We start from the raw sequence: 18,497 nt of genomic DNA on the forward strand, positions 1-18,497 counted from the left end.
AGGTTTCACCCCCATCACGTCCCATTTTGCTCAAGAGAGGGGACAGAATTGTCCCCTTCAGGCCGTGCTTGCTGCTTCCCTTGGCACTAAAACAATTTTCAGCTGAAGCTGGTGGTTCAGATGCTAAAGATCTTCCCGTGTCTTCAGAGGGTTTTGTCTCAAACCGCTATTTTTTGGTATTTTTTTTTTAAGCCATGCCTTTTTCTGCAGCGTATTTTTGTTGTACAAGCAGGCTGCAAACCGGAGCTGGAGCTTCCCAGGCCTCTCTGTGTATTTAATATATAAAACCTGCTGGGAATTTTATTAGGAACACACCATTAAGTGAACTCCACTGGCTGCTCAGCAGAGTGGGAAGGTGAGCATGGGATGGGCAGTTTATCATCCCCAGCTCCTGTCCCCGAGCCCCACAAGGGGTTTGGTGTTCCTGTGATCATTTGTTCGTGTCACAAAACCATGGAACACAGCTGGGGGAGATTTGTGAGTGCTGTGGGAGCAGCAGGTGGATGCTGAGAGCTGGGATGGCTGTGTGGGGGCAGGAGGAGGTTGCTCAGAGCCAGCTGCTGTGGTGGGACATTGTTCATCCATCAATCCCTGCTTTTCCAGGGCTTGGAATGCTCTTGGGTCCTGCAGCCCCTGCATGGTGACACAGGGCTCTGCTGAGCTTTAAAAACTGAGCACAACAACACATTTGCATGTTGAATTTTTAATACCAGATAATGAAATGGAAGCAGCAAAGAGAGAGTTACGTTTTGGATATTTTTTCCCCTATAATTTCCCAATCTGGTTCAGCTGAAGTTTCATTTCCAGCTCTGGCTGTTCTCTGGTGCCTTTGCAGCCACCCCCAAGCCCAGCAAGGTTTGGGGCTGAGGGTCAGAGCCATTTGCCACACTCTGAGCCATTTCCCCACCTCTGCAGCTTTCCAGGGAGGCAATGACAGAAGGCTGAAATTCCCTCCAAAGTTTTTGGAGACCCCAGCTGACTTCCCAAAGGCAGCAGCCAAATGTTGGGCTGCCCTTCTCAAAGACTGATGATCACACTCCAGACACAGAGCTGTCAGATTTTGCAAGGGGTTTGCAGAAGAAATCTGCACGACATCACCCAAATCTGCAGCCTTAAAGGCTTCCCTCTTGCTAAATTTACCTTTTCTCCTTCCTAAATTTACCTTTTCTCCTTCCTAAATTTACCTTTTCTCCTTCCTAAATGGCTCTTACAGAAAGCAGCTCTCTCATTTTCAGGCAGCAACTGCATCCAGAATGTCAGTGGCTGGCTGGATATTTCTTGTGGATATTAACTGCACAGCTTGGTCATTTGCCTCAGAATTGGTTTCATATAACAAAAGCTTTTTTTTTTTTAAGGAGTCTAGACAGTGTCCCCAGTGAACTGGCACTTAAATGATGATCTAAAATCTCTCCCCAATCTACCCAGAGCAAGATTTAGATGTCTTTGTCTCTTATATTTCAGCAGCCACGCTTTAAGCTTTTGATGCAGCAGTGTATGATTTTTAAACCAATATGGACTTTTTGCCTGAATTTGCCTGACAATGAGTGATTGCATCCCTCGCTCCCGCATTCCAAATTAATGGAGCTGTGCACAGCAGCTGCTGTAATTTACTGAGTGTTACCGCGGGAAGCAAAAGCAGCAGCAGCAGCACAGAAAATGCTGGGTTTAGCCAGGGAAAAGCTGCTAATTGCCCTCAGGAAGGGAGGGTGGTGCCAGCCACTAGCGTTCCCAGAGGAGCGCTTAAGCCAAGGGGATATCAGGTTATCCCCCAGGGAAAGCTTTGCTGTTGGGTTGATTTCATGACTGATTTGGGGCTCCAGAAATTGGGGTTATTTCTGGATGTAGGTGACAGATGTTGGCTGGATTCAAGGCCAGATTTGGAGCAGCCTGCTCTGGTGGAAAGCGTCCTTGGCAGGGCTGAGTTCTAATCTCCATTCCAAACCATTTTATGACGATTCCACGACTCCTGGCTGTGGATTTCTCTCTGTTGCGATCCGATGTCATGGTTTGCCTCAGATGCCCCGGGTTCCTCCCTGATAATTCCCTGCCAGGTGTGTCAGTCACCTCTCCTTTCCCCTCCCAGCACTGTCTGTGGCATTCCAGAGGGGCATCGAGTGATTGGCAGAATTCAAAGGATGCCTTACACCCCTGCAGGGACATTGGGCCATCCAGGTGTCCTTTGTCCCTTGAGACTTCCCCCTCCCCATACCTGGTTGGTGGTCCCCAGTGTTCCTTCCCTGCCCCTCTCCCCGGGGTTCAAAGGAGCAGCAACCCCGGGCTCAGGGAGTTCTGTTGGAGCTGGTGCTGGATTCAGAGGCCTGAGGGCCAGAATAAAGCTCTGGATCCAAACCCTGCATCAGAACCGACTCCTTTCCTTCACCATCCCCTTAAAGCTTCTCTGCCAGAGGGAAACCCCAGGAGCAGCCCCTGTTATGGGGGGAAGCTCCATCCCAGCACCACCAGAGCTCCTGCAGGCCTGGACTTGTCTGCAGTGCCAACTGCAGCACCCAGGCAGCCAAAAGTGTCTGTGGGGTGAAACACCACACACCCAGCCAGCCCAAAGGTGTCTGTGGGGTGAAACACCACACACCCACCAGCCAAAAGTGTCTGTGGGGTGAAACACCACACACCCAGCCAGCCTAAAGTGTCTGTGGGTGAAACACCACACACCCAGCCAGCCTAAAGTGTCTGTGGGGTGAAACACCATACACCCAGCCAGCCTAAAGTGTCTGTGGGTGAAACACCACACACCCAGCCAGCCAAAAGGGAAACACCACACACCCAGCCGGCCAAAAGTGTCTGTGGGGTGAAACACCACAGTGCCACTACTTGGTCAAGCAGCAAGGGCCAGACAAGCTCAGACACGTCCCATCCAGCGATATTGGTGTTATTCCAATACTCTCCTTAACCCCCTGCGTTTCCCTCGTGCAGGTTTGGTACATGGACAGCTACCACAACAACCGCTTCGTCCGCGAGTACAAATCCATGGCGGATTTCATGAACACCGACAACTTCACCTCCCACCGCCTGCCCCACCCCTGGTCGGGCACGGGCCAGGTGGTCTACAACGGCTCCATCTACTTCAACAAATACCAAAGCCACATCATCATCAGGTTCGACTTGAAGACGGAGACCATCCTCAAGACGCGCAGCCTGGACTACGCCGGCTACAACAACATGTACCACTACGCCTGGGGCGGCCACTCCGACATCGACCTCATGGTGGACGAGAACGGGCTCTGGGCCGTCTACGCCACCAACCAGAACGCCGGCAACATCGTCATCAGCAAGTTGGACCCCAACACCCTGCAGAGCCTGCAGACCTGGAACACCAGCTACCCGAAACGCAGCGCCGGTGAGGCCTTCATCATCTGCGGCACGCTCTACGTCACCAACGGCTACTCGGGAGGCACCAAGGTGCACTACGCCTACCAGACCAACGCCTCCACCTACGAGTACATCGACATCCCCTTCCAGAACAAGTACTCCCACATCTCCATGTTGGACTACAACCCCAAGGATCGGGCTCTCTACGCCTGGAACAACGGGCATCAAATCCTGTACAACGTCACCCTCTTCCACGTCATCCGCTCCGACGAGTTGTAGCCCGGCCTTGGTTGGAAACTGGGTTTGGGGGGGGGGGGGAAGAATAAATAAATAAATTAAAGTGAAAATTTAAAAAAAAAATAATAATGATAAAAAGGAAAAAAAAAGGGAGAAACTAATTTAAAAAAAAATGCTATTAAGGGAACATACTTTAAATAAGTAAACATATAAACAGCTGCCAAAATTAAGACCAACATCATGGAGGATTATTCAGCGTAAGCCTGACAGATCAGCATTACCTCTACATTTCTAGAAGTCTGGCCCTGTGTTATAGACTCACGAGTAACCGTGTACTTGCAGCTGGAACTGCACTCAGAGAACCACTTCAGTTTGGGGTTTTGTTTTGTTTCTGTTCTGATAGCAAACCTAGAGAACATCCTCAAGCAGTAAGGCAATGACTGTTGGAAGTTCACCCTCGGGAGCCTCGCTCTCCTCTGTGTGTGGCTTGCATGGACATTCCCCCGGCGTCACGGGCAGCTGTGATGGATGTGTGGAAAGGAAAAGCAGGAGAAGCTGACCCGTGAGGAGCTCTGGCTGTCTCAACAAGACCTATCACAGGTTAGTTTTCTTTGCCTTCCATTGCAGCTACTGTCTCTCTCAACTGTGTTCTTGTCACTTAGATTAACTGTGCTGAGACCCGAAGTAGCTCATGGATCTGTGTCTTAGTAACTTATTAAACACGATGGTTTAAGTATGTATTATGAACAAGTTGTTGTACCCATATTGTTTGAACTTATGTATTCAGCAACTATATTGTATAATGTATGTCTGTTATTTACCAGAGGTGGCAAAACTTTGTATGTCCAGTTTATGCAATGAATGTTGTAAATGCAATGATGTAGTTTGGATTTAATAAATGATGGTTTTTTCGTTTCTAAAAAGGCAAAAAAAAAAAAAAGGTCAGTGTTCACCCTTATACACAGGTAACCAATTTCATGTTGATAATTACAGGAATATTCTCTTACTGTTATCTATCTACATAGCATTATGGTGGTTGGAAATCGCTTCCGTGGAGATTCTGTGGCAGCAGATTCCCATAGGAAGCTTTGTTTATGGAAGTGTGAAGGTAATTAATTTTTTTTTTAAGAGGAAAAATTTGTACTATCCACAGTTATCTAAGGAACAATAAAACTATTAGGAGACTTCCCTGCTTTGTTTGGTGTCTTCTCTGTGCGAGTGAGCCAGTGCAGGGGAGGGAGAACTGGAATTTTTGGGGGTAAATGCTGAGCAGCCATCCTGAGTTTCCTTCCAGGGAATATTTCCTGATGTGTAGCTGGGGCTGGGAGCTGGGAAGGTGGAGGGCTGGCTCTCTGCTCTGTAGGGATTCCCTTCCCATTTTCATCTGGAGCAGGCACTGCTTCAAGGACATAAAATCCTCTGGCTGCTCCTGCTGTGGGCAGGGTCCGGCCACCCCCTCAGGGACTGACGGTGTCTGGTGTTGGTGCCACAACAGGAGGAAATCTCATCATCTGCCACCTTTATTGGAGCTGCAGACACTGCTTGGGACCCCTGAGAGCAACTGGATCCCACTCCTTCTTGGCTTCTTGGAGTGCTCCCCACCCTGAGTCTGCTACAGGTAAAAATCTGCTTTTTTTAACTTGTTCTAAAGAGCGACTGTCACTGTCACACTCAGCCCTCCTGGTTCTGCCAAAGCAGAGCCCTCACAGGGTACAGGATGCTCTTTTCCCTCTGGTGTGAGATCTGGGGTCTCATCTCTCTCTGGTGTGATATTTGGGGTCCCATCTCTCTCTGGTGTGAGGTTTGGGGTCTCATCTCTCTCTCTCTTTGAGATTTGAGGTCCCATCTCTTTCTGCTGTGAGATGTGGGGTCCCATCTCTCCCCTGCACCTCCAGAACAGCAATATTTAGCAATTCCCACTCCAGCCAGCTCCAGGTGAAGGGCCAGCACCTTCCCCACCCATCCAGGGTGATCCTGAGCTGGATCTCGAGGGCAGCTGGGGCACGGTCCCTGTGCAAGCTGCAAAGAGCTCCCTGGGGTGCCTTTAGCTCTTCCTTGCCTCTTCCCCCACAGATTGGCCACGTTTAGCACCACCAGGAATGCCAATTTTCCAGCCAAGTGGCCCAGTGAGGCTCAGCCTGTGGGCTCAGCAGATGGATGGTTCAGGGCCCTGGGAAGGAGCAGGGATTACCAAGGTCAGGAAATTGAGTATCAGCAATCGGTGTTTGCTGCAAGCTGCACATCCAGATTCCAGCCTCTCAGCCTTTGCAGCAGTTTCCTGCTGGGCTCTTCAACAGGAGGAGGGAAAAGGGAAAAACCAAAGCAGTGTAGTGTGGTTTCTCAGAGCTGGATTAAACCACAGGCACCAAGCAATCCTCCCCGTGAAGGTGTTCCAGGCAGTTCCACGGGGCTGAGCCTGCCCTGTGCCAGCTCTGCTGCTCTCACTGAAGCCTTGGCTGGATGCAGAATGGGGACAGCTCTCTGAGGACTCATTCCTCTGCTGCACTCTGTAATTCCAGCTCTCTGGGCTGCCAGCTCTGTGGAGAACTTCGCTGTTTAGCAGTGCTTTTCCCTCCAAGAAGCTCAAAAAGGGGGGCTGGAGACCCATGGTGTAATTGGCAGCAGTATTGATCCTCGATGTGCAGGAGAAATCTGTTAAGCCAAAAAGCAGGAGGGCACCTGCAGTCATTTCTCTTTAATTAATGTATTTCTGCAGTGCAAACTCACTGAAGGGCAGCACACTGCTCTTGTAAGGGCTAGAGCTGGGTCCAGGGGTGCTGCAATCGATGGGACAGAGGCTGAGGATGGCACCAGGGCTGGGCTTTGCCCTGGAACTGCTCCTGCCCAGCTCCCCAAGGGCTTTAGGATGGAAAAGTGGGAGGGAATCCTGGCTGTACCCCGTGCTGGATTGCTTTGTGGTGTGGCTGATTGTCCCAGCAGCCAGGCTTTGTGTCCTCCATCCATCCATCCATCCATCCATCCATCCATCCATCCATCCATCCATCCATCCATCCATCCATCCAGTGAGGGGGTGGTTCCTCTCCAAGACCCCAAATCTCACAGCAGAGAGAGATGGGACCCCAAATCTCACACAGAGGGAGATGGGACCCTAAACCTTACAGCAGAGAGAGATGAGACCCCAAACCACAAAGCAGAGAGAGATGGGACCCCAAATCTCACACCAGAGGGAAATGGGACCCCAAACCTCACACTGGAGAAAGATGGGACCCCAAACCTCACATCAGAGAGAGATGGGACCCCAAACCTCACATCAGAGAGAGATGGGACCCCAAACCTTACAGCAGAGAGAGATGGGACCCCAGACCTTACACCAGAGGGAAATGGGACCCCAAACCTCACACCAAAGAAAGATGGGACCCCAAACCTCACACCAGAGGGAAATGGGACCTCACACCTTACAGCAAAACCTCTGCAGGTGTTGGCAGAATTTGTCCCAGCCGATGTGTCCAGTTTTGGGGAGAGGTTTCAAGCAGAGCACAGCACACAGCAGGGCACCACTGAAACCTGCCCAGCCCACCCTGGCACACCAACACCACCCTGTGCCAGGTGCCCTGCAGTCAGCGTGGTCACTAGACAGGAGCTGAGGACAAAAGAACATGCCTGCTTCAAGACATCGATCTGCAAAAATAAATCGAATTACAGAAAGGCAAAATAATGCTGCTTGCTTTAGGACACAGCTACATTTAGATTCTAATTTTCCAAGTGCAATTCATTTAAGACAAAGGCTCCAGAGCACAAAATGTCCTTGAAGGCAGCAGAGCAGGAGCAGCTCCTGTGTAACACGTACCCAAAGTTAATGAGATGAGGGAAGTGCTCTGAGGGGTGTACCTTTGTCCTATTTGCCTGTAGTGCAATATTCTATAAATGGATGCCATATGGCCCTACACTTAATGGTATGGATCAGATTGGAAGTGGATGAGCCACTCAAAGACAAGAACGTCCCAGAGGATTGCTTTCTATAGCCTATGACTTCATTATTTGATGCACGAGGCTTGTTGGTCCAAATTTAGTGCTGGGAGTCAGTGAGCTGCTTCAGAGGAACATCTGACCATGGTTCTGTGTGTGTTTGTGTTCATTTTTGCCAAGGTATTCCTTGGGAAGCCCTGCTCCAGGCATTGGGGAGGGCTTGGTGCACAACCCAAGCTGCTCCCAGCCCCACCAGCCCAGGCCCAGCTCCACAGCTGGGACAGGTTTGATGGAAAGGGAATTTTTATGAATGAGAAGATGAGGGGGAATGGCTTACACTGAAATAAGAGAGATTCACATGAGATATTAGAATCTTTTCCTGTGAGGGTGGAGAGATTGTGGCCCAGAGAAGCTGTGCCTGCCCCTGGATGACTGGAAGTGTCCAAGGCCAGGCTGGACAGGGCTTGGAGCCACAGTGGAAGCTGTCCCTGCCCATGGCAGGGGTGGGATGAGATGATCTGCAAGGTCCCTCCCAACCCAAACCACTCCATGATTTAATTTTTCATTAAAAAAATTAAATGGAAAAAAAAAAAACCAAACTTCACCCTGAGTCAGAGGGACCAGCGCCCTCCAACTGGGTCACACCTGCCTTGGGATGAAGGGGGCACCTGGTGGGATTTGCTCTCATCCCTGCCCTTCACCAAGCCATGATCCTGCCCTGGCCTTGCCTCTGATCCTGGAGCCCTTCCCCAGAGCCCTCAGCCCATCCCAGGGGATCCTGCCCAGCCCTGGGCTCTGAAATGCAGCTCAGGGCAGTGAAATGCTGCTCAGGGCAGTGAAATGCAGCTCTGGGCAGTGAGATGAAGCTCTGGGCAGTGAGATGAAGCTCAGGGCTCTGAAATGCAGCTCTGGGCTCTGAAATGCCCCCAGCCTGTCCCAGGAATTCAATGAAGCTCACTCAGCACCTGGCCAGAAGCCAGGCAGTAACCCTGGCTGTTGTTTAGCACATCACAACTGTGAGAGCTAAAAATTTCCCTTTCTTCCTTTGCTGTTACTTCCCTGACCTTCATTAGTTCTGCAAGCACCGAGTGCTGAGCCCATATGGAGACAGTTATCATAAAAAACTGAATCCTGGCCCCTTAATTAGCTCCTCATTATCTGAGAGCTCCATATTGAAGCATTAAGAACTTGCACAGCAATTTGTTGAGTTTCCAATTAAAACTTTTTTAGAATTGTTGAGCCTTTTAATACTTTGTGTTTACAAATTGCCTTGGACCCACACCAACACACACATTTCCTTCACTGGGGAAATCTCACTGAGGAGCTGCTCGTTATTTATGTAAAACCCCAGGTTTTAATAAAGTCATAAACCATGTCAATGAGGCTGCTCTTTTCATACCTGATACAATAGAGATGACTCTGAATGAGTGCAGAGGAGTTAGAATCATTAAGAGGGCAATTAGAGGCTGATTTCCTAATAACTCCACTTTTACAGCACTGTAAAAACAAATGTACACATCCCTCTTTATATTCATTTACCTTGGATGGGCTCCTGCCTGTTGACAGGTCCTGAGACCTTCTATTCCAGCACTTTGCAGCCTCAGGATCATCAGGAATAAATAAAAGCCAGCTGGGCATGGATTATATTCAGTGGCTCACACCAACTGGCAGCTGGGGGAGTGCAGCTACAAACACAGGAGGAAAATTGGGTCTCCTTTGAAATCCATGGGCAGATTCACCACGGTGGCCAAAAACGTGGGGAGGTGAGTGACCACTGGAGAAGGCCAGGGATGAGCTGCTCCTGAAATCTGCAGAGAAGGGAAGCAGCAGTGGCTCTGCTGGCCTGGAGAGGGACTCAGGGATGTGCTGAAAACCTCTCAAACGTGGCTCCCAAGGCTTCTGGAAAGGATGGCCATGCTCCCATCACATCCACGAGGATAAAGGAGGGTGCAGCAGCCCTCAGGGGTTTAACTCACCCCAAATCAATTCTTCCTCCTGAAAACCAGACCGGGGAGGAGGAAATCCATGGCTGTCAGGAATACATTGTGCAACCACCACAGCAGGAGAAGGGTTTGGGGTGTGGCAGAGCCGTGACAGCCTCAGGAGCCACAACCTGAGCTGGGCTTTTGCTGCCAGCGCTTGTGATAATACAGCACTTATCTTCTCTGGGACGTTGTAAAGCCAGAGCTGATCTGGATTGAACATGTCATTTGTATTCCCACGCTGCTTTTGAAGCAAATCTGTCAAATCAAACCCAAAAAAAGGAATGAAAAGAGGAGTGATTGCATAAGGAGCAGTCTGGGCAGGCAGCTGTGGTCACTGATGGCTCTGTGGCTTTGGAGAGGAGACAGAAGTGACCCTCAGGATCAGGTGTGGGACAGGGAGCAGCACCCAGAGAGGCTGGAACCCCACAGGGGCTCAGGGCCATCCCCACAGTTCTGTTCCCTGCTGGTCCTCCCCTGTCTGAGCTTTTCCTCTCCCTCCTTTTGCCTTTCTGACCTGGCTTTTAGAGAACCTGCTGGCCTCAAGGAGAATTTCCCCATTTGTCACATTTTGGCACTTCCTGAGCTACCAGAAAAGCTGTCTGCAGGCAGAACAGCACAGTGGGCCCTTCCTCAAACCCTCCCAGCACCAGAGGCCTCGGGGAGAGGGAACACAAATCTGTGGCAAAATCCAGCATTTCCCAGCCACATTGCACCAGGCCCCGTCACTCTGAATGAACATTAGAGCTCTTCCTCCCTCACCAAACTGGCCTTGGCATTCTGGAATAAAACACAAACCCTGGGGCTGCAAAGGGTCACCCCAAGGGGCTGGAATAAAATAAAATAAAACACAAACCCTGGGGCTGCAAAGGGTCACCCCAAGGGGCTGGAATAAAATAAAATAAAACACAAACCCTGGGGCTGCAAAAGGTCACCCCAAGGGGCTGGCAGGGACCCAGGGATGTCCCCTCTGGATGGAGGAGCTCAGTTAAAGTTTGATTGCAGTTCTGCAGCTCCATGGCTGTGCTGGGGTTTCAAAGGAGCAGCTGGGCAGGAATTTGCCAGTGATCTCGGCTGGGAGGGGCAGGCAGGCAGCTGGGCTCTGCTGTGGGAGCAGAATCCAGGGAAAATCCAGGGGATGAGCAAGGAAGAGCACGGGATCACCTGGCAGCAAACATTTGGGGTGGTTTTGTGGGTGTTTGGTGTGTTTGGGGTGGTTTTGCAGGTGTTTGCAGGTGTTTGGTGTGTTTGTGCTGTGTTTGAGGTGGTTCTGCAGATGTTTGGTGTGTTTGGGGAGAGTTTGGGGTGGTTTTACAGGTGTTTGGTGTGTTTGCTGTATTTGGGGTGGTTCTGCAGGTGTCTGGTGTGTTTGTGCTATGTTTGGGGTGGTTCTGCAGGTGTTTGGTGTGTTTGTGCTGTATTTGGGGTGGTTTTGCAGCTATTTGCAGGTGTTTGGTGTGTTTGCTGTGTTTGGGGTGGTTTTGCAGGTGTTTGGTGTGTTTGTGCTGTGTTTGGGGTGGTTTTGCAGGTGTCTGGTGTGTTTGTGCTGTGTTTGGGGTGGTTCTGCAGGTGTTTGGTGTGTCTGTGTTGTGTTTGGGGTGGTTCTGCAGGTGTTTGCAGGTGTTTGGTGTGTCTGTGCTGTGTTTGGGGTGGTTCTGCAGGTGTTTGCAGGTGTTTGGTGTGTCTGTGCTGTGTTTGGGGTGGTTCTGCAGGTGTTTGCAGGTGTTCCCTGCACTCCCAGCACAGCCCTCACTGCTCCAGCAGCAGAGGAGGGTGAAGCTCTGTAAACCAGCCGGGCTCCATGCCCAGATTGCAGCCACAGCATTGCTTTGGACAACTCGATAAACCAAAGGGTTTTTACACAGGGAAAAAAAAAGAAAGAAAACCAAAAAAACCTGCCAGGCGTTTAATGACCATCCCTCATTAGTGCATCACCACAACGTTCCCATCCCTGCTCCTCCCACGGGCTCAGCCCTGGCCGGTCCCGAGGGGAGCCGGGGCTGGGAGCGCCCGCCCCAGGCAGGCACAAAGCCGGGATAAAGAGCCGGGAAATGCTCCAGCCCTCGGTGTAAAACCAGCCCTGCGCAGCTCGAGCAGATGGGAGCGAACCTGCGGCAGGGCAACCAGGGAAGGGTCAGCAGGAAATTTGTCCTGGGGGTGCTGGTGCCTAATGGACTGTGTGAGCAGCTGAAATGCTCGCTGGGAGCAGAGGCTGCTGCTGGAAAGGGGCCACCAGAGCTGCACAGCCATGCTCTAATGTGGTTTATTTCAGTGAGAAATAAATTTTGAATTATATTATTATTTAATATTTTAATATTATATAATTATTGAATTATTATATTAAATTATATGCTCAATTATGCATTTAATACAATTATATCTTGATTATTACATTATATATTTAGTTATTTTAAATTATATATTAACTATAATATATATTTAATATAAATATTTAAAACATATATTTAATATCATATACTTAAAATTTTAAATTATATTATTATTTAATATTTTAATATTAAAAATTATTATGTTAAATTATATATTAACTTCCATAATTAATACAATTATATATTGATTATTAAATTAATATATTTAATTCTTTTAAATTGTATATTTAATATCATATATGTTTAATATAAATATTTAAATTATATATTTAATATCCTATATATTTAAATTTATGAATACATATTTTATATCGATTTTTATGTATTATAATATATATTTAAATTTATAAATGATAAATCTAGAAATTATTTAAATGATAAATTTATAAATTAATTTAATTTAAATGATAAATAAAGTGTGAATGCTGTGGATCAAGGCAGGATTTTTGTGGGTGCTCTGACAAGTCAAGCACCCACTTGGAGCCTCACAGGAGTCCTTGAGCACTGCAGAAAGTCCTGATTTGGGTTGGGTTTGGGTTCATGGATCCCTGGGTTGGGTTTGGGTTCCGGTTCATGGATCCCTGGATTGGTTTGGCCTGGAAGGGACTGTAAATCTCATCTCCTTCCACCCCAGAGACTTTCCCACAGCCCAGGTTGCTCCAGGCCCTGTCCAACCTGGCCCTCAGTCCATGGAACTGTGGCAGGTCATTAATTGCCTCCTCCCCTAACGAAGGGAAAGAAGGACACTCCATGAGAACACCCCCAAAAATGTCCTTGCACGAGGAACAAGAACTGCCTGGAAGTGGAAGAGGGAGGAAAAAGTAGAAACCCAAGGAACTCGGAGCACTTCCTGCCATAGCAACAAGCCCGTTCAACAGGAGGAGCATGTTCACAGCAGAGCCCTAAAAAAGGAGCTGTTAAAATAAACATTGGCATATCTCACACCTCCCTCTTCCCCGAAGGAGGCTCCCTGGAAACACATGTGGACAAACTAGGGAAGGGAAGGGAAGGAAAGCAGGGATGAAGGGGGAGAGGAGAGGTATTCTAATTAAGTGCTGGAATTAATCTCTGTTGTCTTGCAGGATCTAATAAGTTTAATGATTTGGTGTCTCTGTTGTTCACTGATGAATCCAGAATCTCTTACAGAGCATCTGGTCATGTTATCCCTTTGCTTTTTACGTCCTAAAATACTCCAGGAGTTTCTGTGGAGCTTTTGCCCTACATTTCACATTTTAGGCAGGTGACAGAGGCCCCATAACCCCTCTGCAAGCACCCTTCAGGCTTCCAGGGGGTTTTCCCTGCTTTATGTGTATTGCCATGCTATGTGGAGGGATAAAAAAATCCCATTTTTCTTTTATGAACTGGAATAAAACTCCTGGAGCTTTTACAAGCCTGTGCTGGCCCTGCTGAGGGTGGACACTTCGAGCAGCAAAGGTCTCTGCTCTGGGGAATCCATTTCAGTTCTGGGAAATCCAGCTCCTCTCCCTCTGGGCATGCAGCCCCTCACAGGCACAGCTGGGAGGTCACAGATCCTTTTTGGAAATCCCAAAATTTCCTTCCTGCATGCAGGTATCACACACCGGCTCCAGTGACACCCCAGACAAGCAGAATCACTTTTGCAGGTGCTGATCTCCCAGGAAAAGGCAGGATAATGGGATTTTGGAGTTAACATCACAGTTGCACTTCCATCCCTTCCTTTTCCCCTTCTATTTGGTTTTATCTTTGGATCAGAGCAGGCCCAAACACCAACGTGTCACCATCAGGGCAGAGCAACTGGAAATGTGATCAGAGAGCAGGGCGGTGATGAGACATCTTCCCTCCACACACAGCACTGAGGAAACCACTGGGAAATACAAAGCTCCAATAAATCAAATTGTCCCAGCTGTGGAAGCAAAAGCAGCTGCAGGTGGAGGGGGAAGTTTGCTCTGACTCCTGTTCCTGGGATGCTGTGGGTTTTTCCATGCTTGGGAATGTGGGAGACAGCCAGGCCTGGAATGCCTCATTGCTGCTGAATTCACTCCTGTGCTTAAGTGTGGGCTGTCATCCACACCTTTGGGATCCTAACACTTTTAGGATGATTCCCTTTCATGCTGGGGATGGGTTTAACTCTCTCATGGGGCTGTTGGGTTCTAGCAGAACTCAGTGGGCAGCAGGAACAGCCAGGTTTTCCTTGCTCACCCCCCGTTTCTCATGGAAAACAAGAGGTGCTGAGAGACTCCCTCCAAAATCCAGCTGCTTCTGGAGGAGCACCAAGCTGGGCCTGAATGGGGAGATGGGGGCAGGCTGGTTTGTCACCTGCACCCTGGGGTGGCCTGGAGGTGGCAGAGCCCTCCCTGTGTTGTATTTTCTCCTTGAGCCAGGTCTTATGAGCTCTCAGTATCACACCTGAGATAGGCCAGCTACCTCAAATGCCATCAAATCAGCAGGATGGTTTCTGAGGTAGTGCTGGAAACAGAAAAGTTTTAATAAAAGGCAAAATAATACAGCTTTTTACGGAGAAAACCTGAGCTAGGGGCAAGAGGCTCTTGCTCCTGCTAAGAACACCCCACAAAAGGGATTATTTCCTTTGTTCTCTTCCTTTTCTAGTGAATTGCTTAGGCAGGACTTTTTGGCTCCTGTCCAACTGGCTAGCCTTAGGTCTGAGGTGAAGTCCCCAAGGTCCTAGGAGGTGTCTTTTTACCAAACCGAGGAGAGAAACTTCTGATTTTTAAGGAGACAAAGGATAATTTGGTCACTCTGTCAACAAGGGGCACATTCCTACCACTCCCTGCCCTCCAACCCTGCAGGACAGAGCTGCAGCTTGGACACTCCACCTCCTCTTACATAATCACCAGGCTGAGGAGGAAAAAAAAAAAATAAAGCACCTGATAAAACTTCCCACTCCCACATCCAACCCACCCCAAAGGGCTCCTGGCCCTGGTGGAACAGAAGATTGTGAGAGTGCCAGGAATAGGTGGCAATCAAATAATGAATGCTGCAGCCCACTCCCATCTGCCAGAGAAAAATCCTGCCCGAGGGGAGCCGGGAGGGATCGCCTGCTCCTGCATCCTCCCCTGGGCACCAGCACCTGTGAGAGGCAAAATGAGGGATGGGGGGCTCCAGGGGCTCTCCAAAATGCAGTTTATTGGATCCATGAGTTACAGCAGTCCATGGGTGACAGAGCTGTGCCTACAGCTGCCAGCTCCAGCTGCAGGCAGGCCTGGAGACCCTGAGTTTGGGTTACAATGCATTATAGACTTTTCTTTTGGTTACAATGCATTATAGACTTTTCTTTAAGTTTTATACTTTTATATAATAATATAAAAGTATACTTTGCTGAGCATCTTAATACAGTAGAACCAATCTATACCTTGACTATTACCTATAGCCTATCATAGCTACTATAATTGCCATATTCATGCTTCTATTCTCCAATCACTAAAAGCCAGTACATTACAGTTTAAGCTAGTACATTTTTAGTTTACTAGTACATTACAGTTTAAGCTAGAAGTTGTTTTTCAGTTTTCTTGCAGTGGAAAATTCTGAGACCTTTTTTCTACCTGCAGCATTTGCTGCCTTGTTTGCCTGTGCTGTCTTCCTGCTTGGTACAAACATCTTCTTGTTTGGGGTGGGTTTATCCTTTGCTCTAAGCCATAAAAACCCCTTCTAACCAACACACCCTTTGCCTCCTTGGTTATCCAGTGAGACTGGCTCAGCAATTCTTTTCTTCTATATCAAAACTTGCTTTCATTTCTATTCCTTCATCAGACTCTACATCCAAAAATCTTTCTGCTAAGCACACACATCTGTGAGACTTTCTTGTCAAATTTTCATCCTTCCCCACAAGCACCTGCTCCATTCCTCACCTTCACATCTCCAGCAGGGTGGGCAGAGCTTTTCCCCAGCCAGGAGGAGTTGCTGGTTGCAGATGGAAGTGCTGGAATGCAGACATCTGGCTGCCACCACCACGTGTTTGCTTCATAATGCGATGCTGGCAGTGTTGTGGGAAAACATTGATGGAAAATGAAGCCAGACACTGGAAAGGGGAAAAAAAAAACCATGTAAAACTTTGGAATTCAGTATTGTGCTGCTTTGAACATCACCGAGTGGGTTTGGAGTAGAAAACAGCAAGGGACTGGTTCTGCTGGTGGAAAAAATCAGCAAAAATCAATGTATTTTATATATATAAAAATATATATATAAATAAAATACATATATAAAAATATAATAATAATATTATATATATAAATATATTATATATATATAATATATTATATATATTATATATATATAATATATTATATATATTATATATATAATTTTGCATAAAATAAAGATATTTAAAATAATTTTTAATTTATTTAATTTTTTAAATTTATTTTTAAATAAAAATAAATTTATTTGCATAAATAAACCCCTTTGCAGCAGCTGCACTGACACCAGCAGGTGTGGGGTCCTTTTTTGGGGCAGATCATCAGTTCTCAGGACTCAAATGTCCCCAGGCTGCCTCTTGCTCAGGTCCTTTGGGTGGCTTTGCTGTCACCTGGGTGGAGCTGGGCTGAGCAGGGTGGTGATGTCCCCACCAAACCCTTGATTTGCAGGTGCTTGTGTGGGTTTGTTAAAAAAGGCTTGGATAAATGATTTCAACTCTCCATCAGCCATGGTGGTGGAGTCACCATCCCTGGATGTGTTTAAGAAAATGCCCTGGATGTGGCACTCAGTGCCAGGGTTTAGGATGTTGGGGCTGGGTTGGACTCGATGATCTTTAAGGTCTCTTCCAACCTGGGGATTCTGTGATTCTGTGAATTCTGTGATTCTGTGAATTCTGTGAATCTCAGAGGACACTTGGCTTGGACTGGAAGGTGAGAGCAATCCCATGGGATTTGGGATGGTGTGCAGGACTGGGGATAACCACCAGAGGCAGGAAAAGAACCAGTAAATCCCAGAAATCCTTTCCATCAGCTGCTTTTGTCTCCTGAGCCCGACAAGTTGGAGCAACACAAGCTCTGGGTGATTTATGGTGGGTCCATAGATCAGGAGCAGCTCCACTTGTGCTGCCCTGAGTGGGCCCATCATTCCTGGGAATGTGAGCATTTCTAGGCTTTTCTTTACCCCTTAAAGCGTTGCCTTTGTTTTTCACCTCTTTGGTTGTGTTATCAAAGCCATGTTGGGAAAATGCAGCGCTGGGAGCTTCAGGTCAGGGCAAACACAGCCCCCAAAAACCCCTGCCAGGGTTTTTTGAAAAAGGCTGGGAATGTGAGTTTCTGAGGAGCTGGTCCTGAGCAGAGACCTTGCATGTGTACAGAGAGTGCTGATTCATCTGCCTGCCACTGGAGACAACAGAACATCTAATTAAGTCACCCGTGTATAAATAAACGTACAAGGTACAAGCTCAGGAGCACAGAACAGCCCTGGAAAATCTCAGAAATGCACAATATGCTTTTCCTCTCTCTGACAGGGCTGGAGCTTACCTCTGGGACCACCCTTTTGTTTAGAAATATCAAAGAATGAGATTTTTTTTTTTTCTTATTATTTTTCTGTTGCAGTATTAGTTTTTCACATCAAAATTCAGTAATTTCCTCTTGCCCTGCAGTTCAGCTGAGTCTCAGGTACACCAAGGCTTTGATACTCCTCCAAATATCCGAGCAGGGTTTGCTTCCAAGGGTGTGTGGGGTCTGCATCCTTTTGTTTTTTGGAAGAGGGAATAACAACAGCAAGATCAAGAAAAACAGCAATTAGCTGCTGCTCTAATTGCAGCGCTGATGGCCAGGGGACAGCACCGGCTCTGTGTGCTAATTAACCTCATTAAAGGCCCTTGTATTAGGCTCAGAAAGGGGTGAGACCCTGCACAGTCCGGAGTGGGAATTATTGGGGTTTTTCCTGCAATCCCAGTTTTGTGCTGTGGCTGTTGGGGTTCCCCCTGCCCATCCCTCTGCTCCAGCCCCCAGGATTTCCCAGCTCTTGGTGGTTTCCTGGCATTTCCCCACCCTGAGCTGAGTTTTCCTGGCCTCTGGACGTGCACAGGCACCAACCCTTCCCCGTGGAAGTCTCTGCCATAAAAACACGTTTATTGGTATTTTTACAGCCCTCTCCCTGCTCCAGCCCTGGCTGTTAAGGCGCAGGGAGATGCCTTTGTTGTGTTTTGAGGCAATTAGTTGGGATGGCATAACGAGGCTGATAAATTACCGCCTTGGCCAGGAGCTCTGGGGCTTTGCGAGCAAGGAAATCCCTCGGTGTGTTTTCCTTCTGAGGATTTCCATGGCGCCTCCAGGGTGACAGCAGGGAAAATCACAGGAGGTGGCGCTGCCCAGGGCAGGGGGTGATGATGAGATGATTTCTAAGGTCCTTTCCAACCCAAACCAGTCTGGGATAATGGGAGGAATCCTTGCCCACGCTGGGCCCATCCTGGTGGCCGTGCCCAGGAGGAGGTGGCTGCAGTGAATTAAAGCAGGATGGCTTCTGCCAAGGATCTTTTTTATTGAGGCAGCAAAGCACAAATCATCTCCAGGAGTTTGACTGATTAAAAGTGAGGAGATCTGAAAGTTCTTGCAAGTGAGTAGTAATGATAATAATAATGATAATAACAATAATAATCACCTCTCCCTCTGGCTGCTCCGTATGGAGGGCTGGGAAATTATAATTAAATCCATAATCT

At 48.1% G+C, this 18,497-nt stretch overlaps 1 protein-coding gene across 2 annotated transcripts in view; it reads left to right on the forward strand.

Moving 5' to 3' along the window:
- Positions 1–4,752, forward strand: part of OLFM1 (olfactomedin 1) — a 36,673-nt gene extending 31,921 nt beyond the window's left edge. For both annotated transcript variants that reach the window (XM_071454188.1, XM_071454187.1), the window contains exon 6: positions 2,932–4,752. In XM_071454188.1, coding sequence (XP_071310289.1) covers positions 2,932–3,606 — 675 coding nt within the window. In that variant the 3' untranslated portion in view covers positions 3,607–4,752. The remainder of the gene's footprint in view (positions 1–2,931) is intronic.
- Positions 4,753–18,497: the final 13,745 nt, after the last annotated feature.

The sequence above is a fragment of the Agelaius tricolor genome, unplaced genomic scaffold (assembly GCF_023055355.1).
Source record: "Agelaius tricolor isolate 1412-34295 unplaced genomic scaffold, bAgeTri1.0.p SCAF_38, whole genome shotgun sequence".
Lineage (NCBI taxonomy): Eukaryota > Metazoa > Chordata > Aves > Passeriformes > Icteridae > Agelaius > Agelaius tricolor.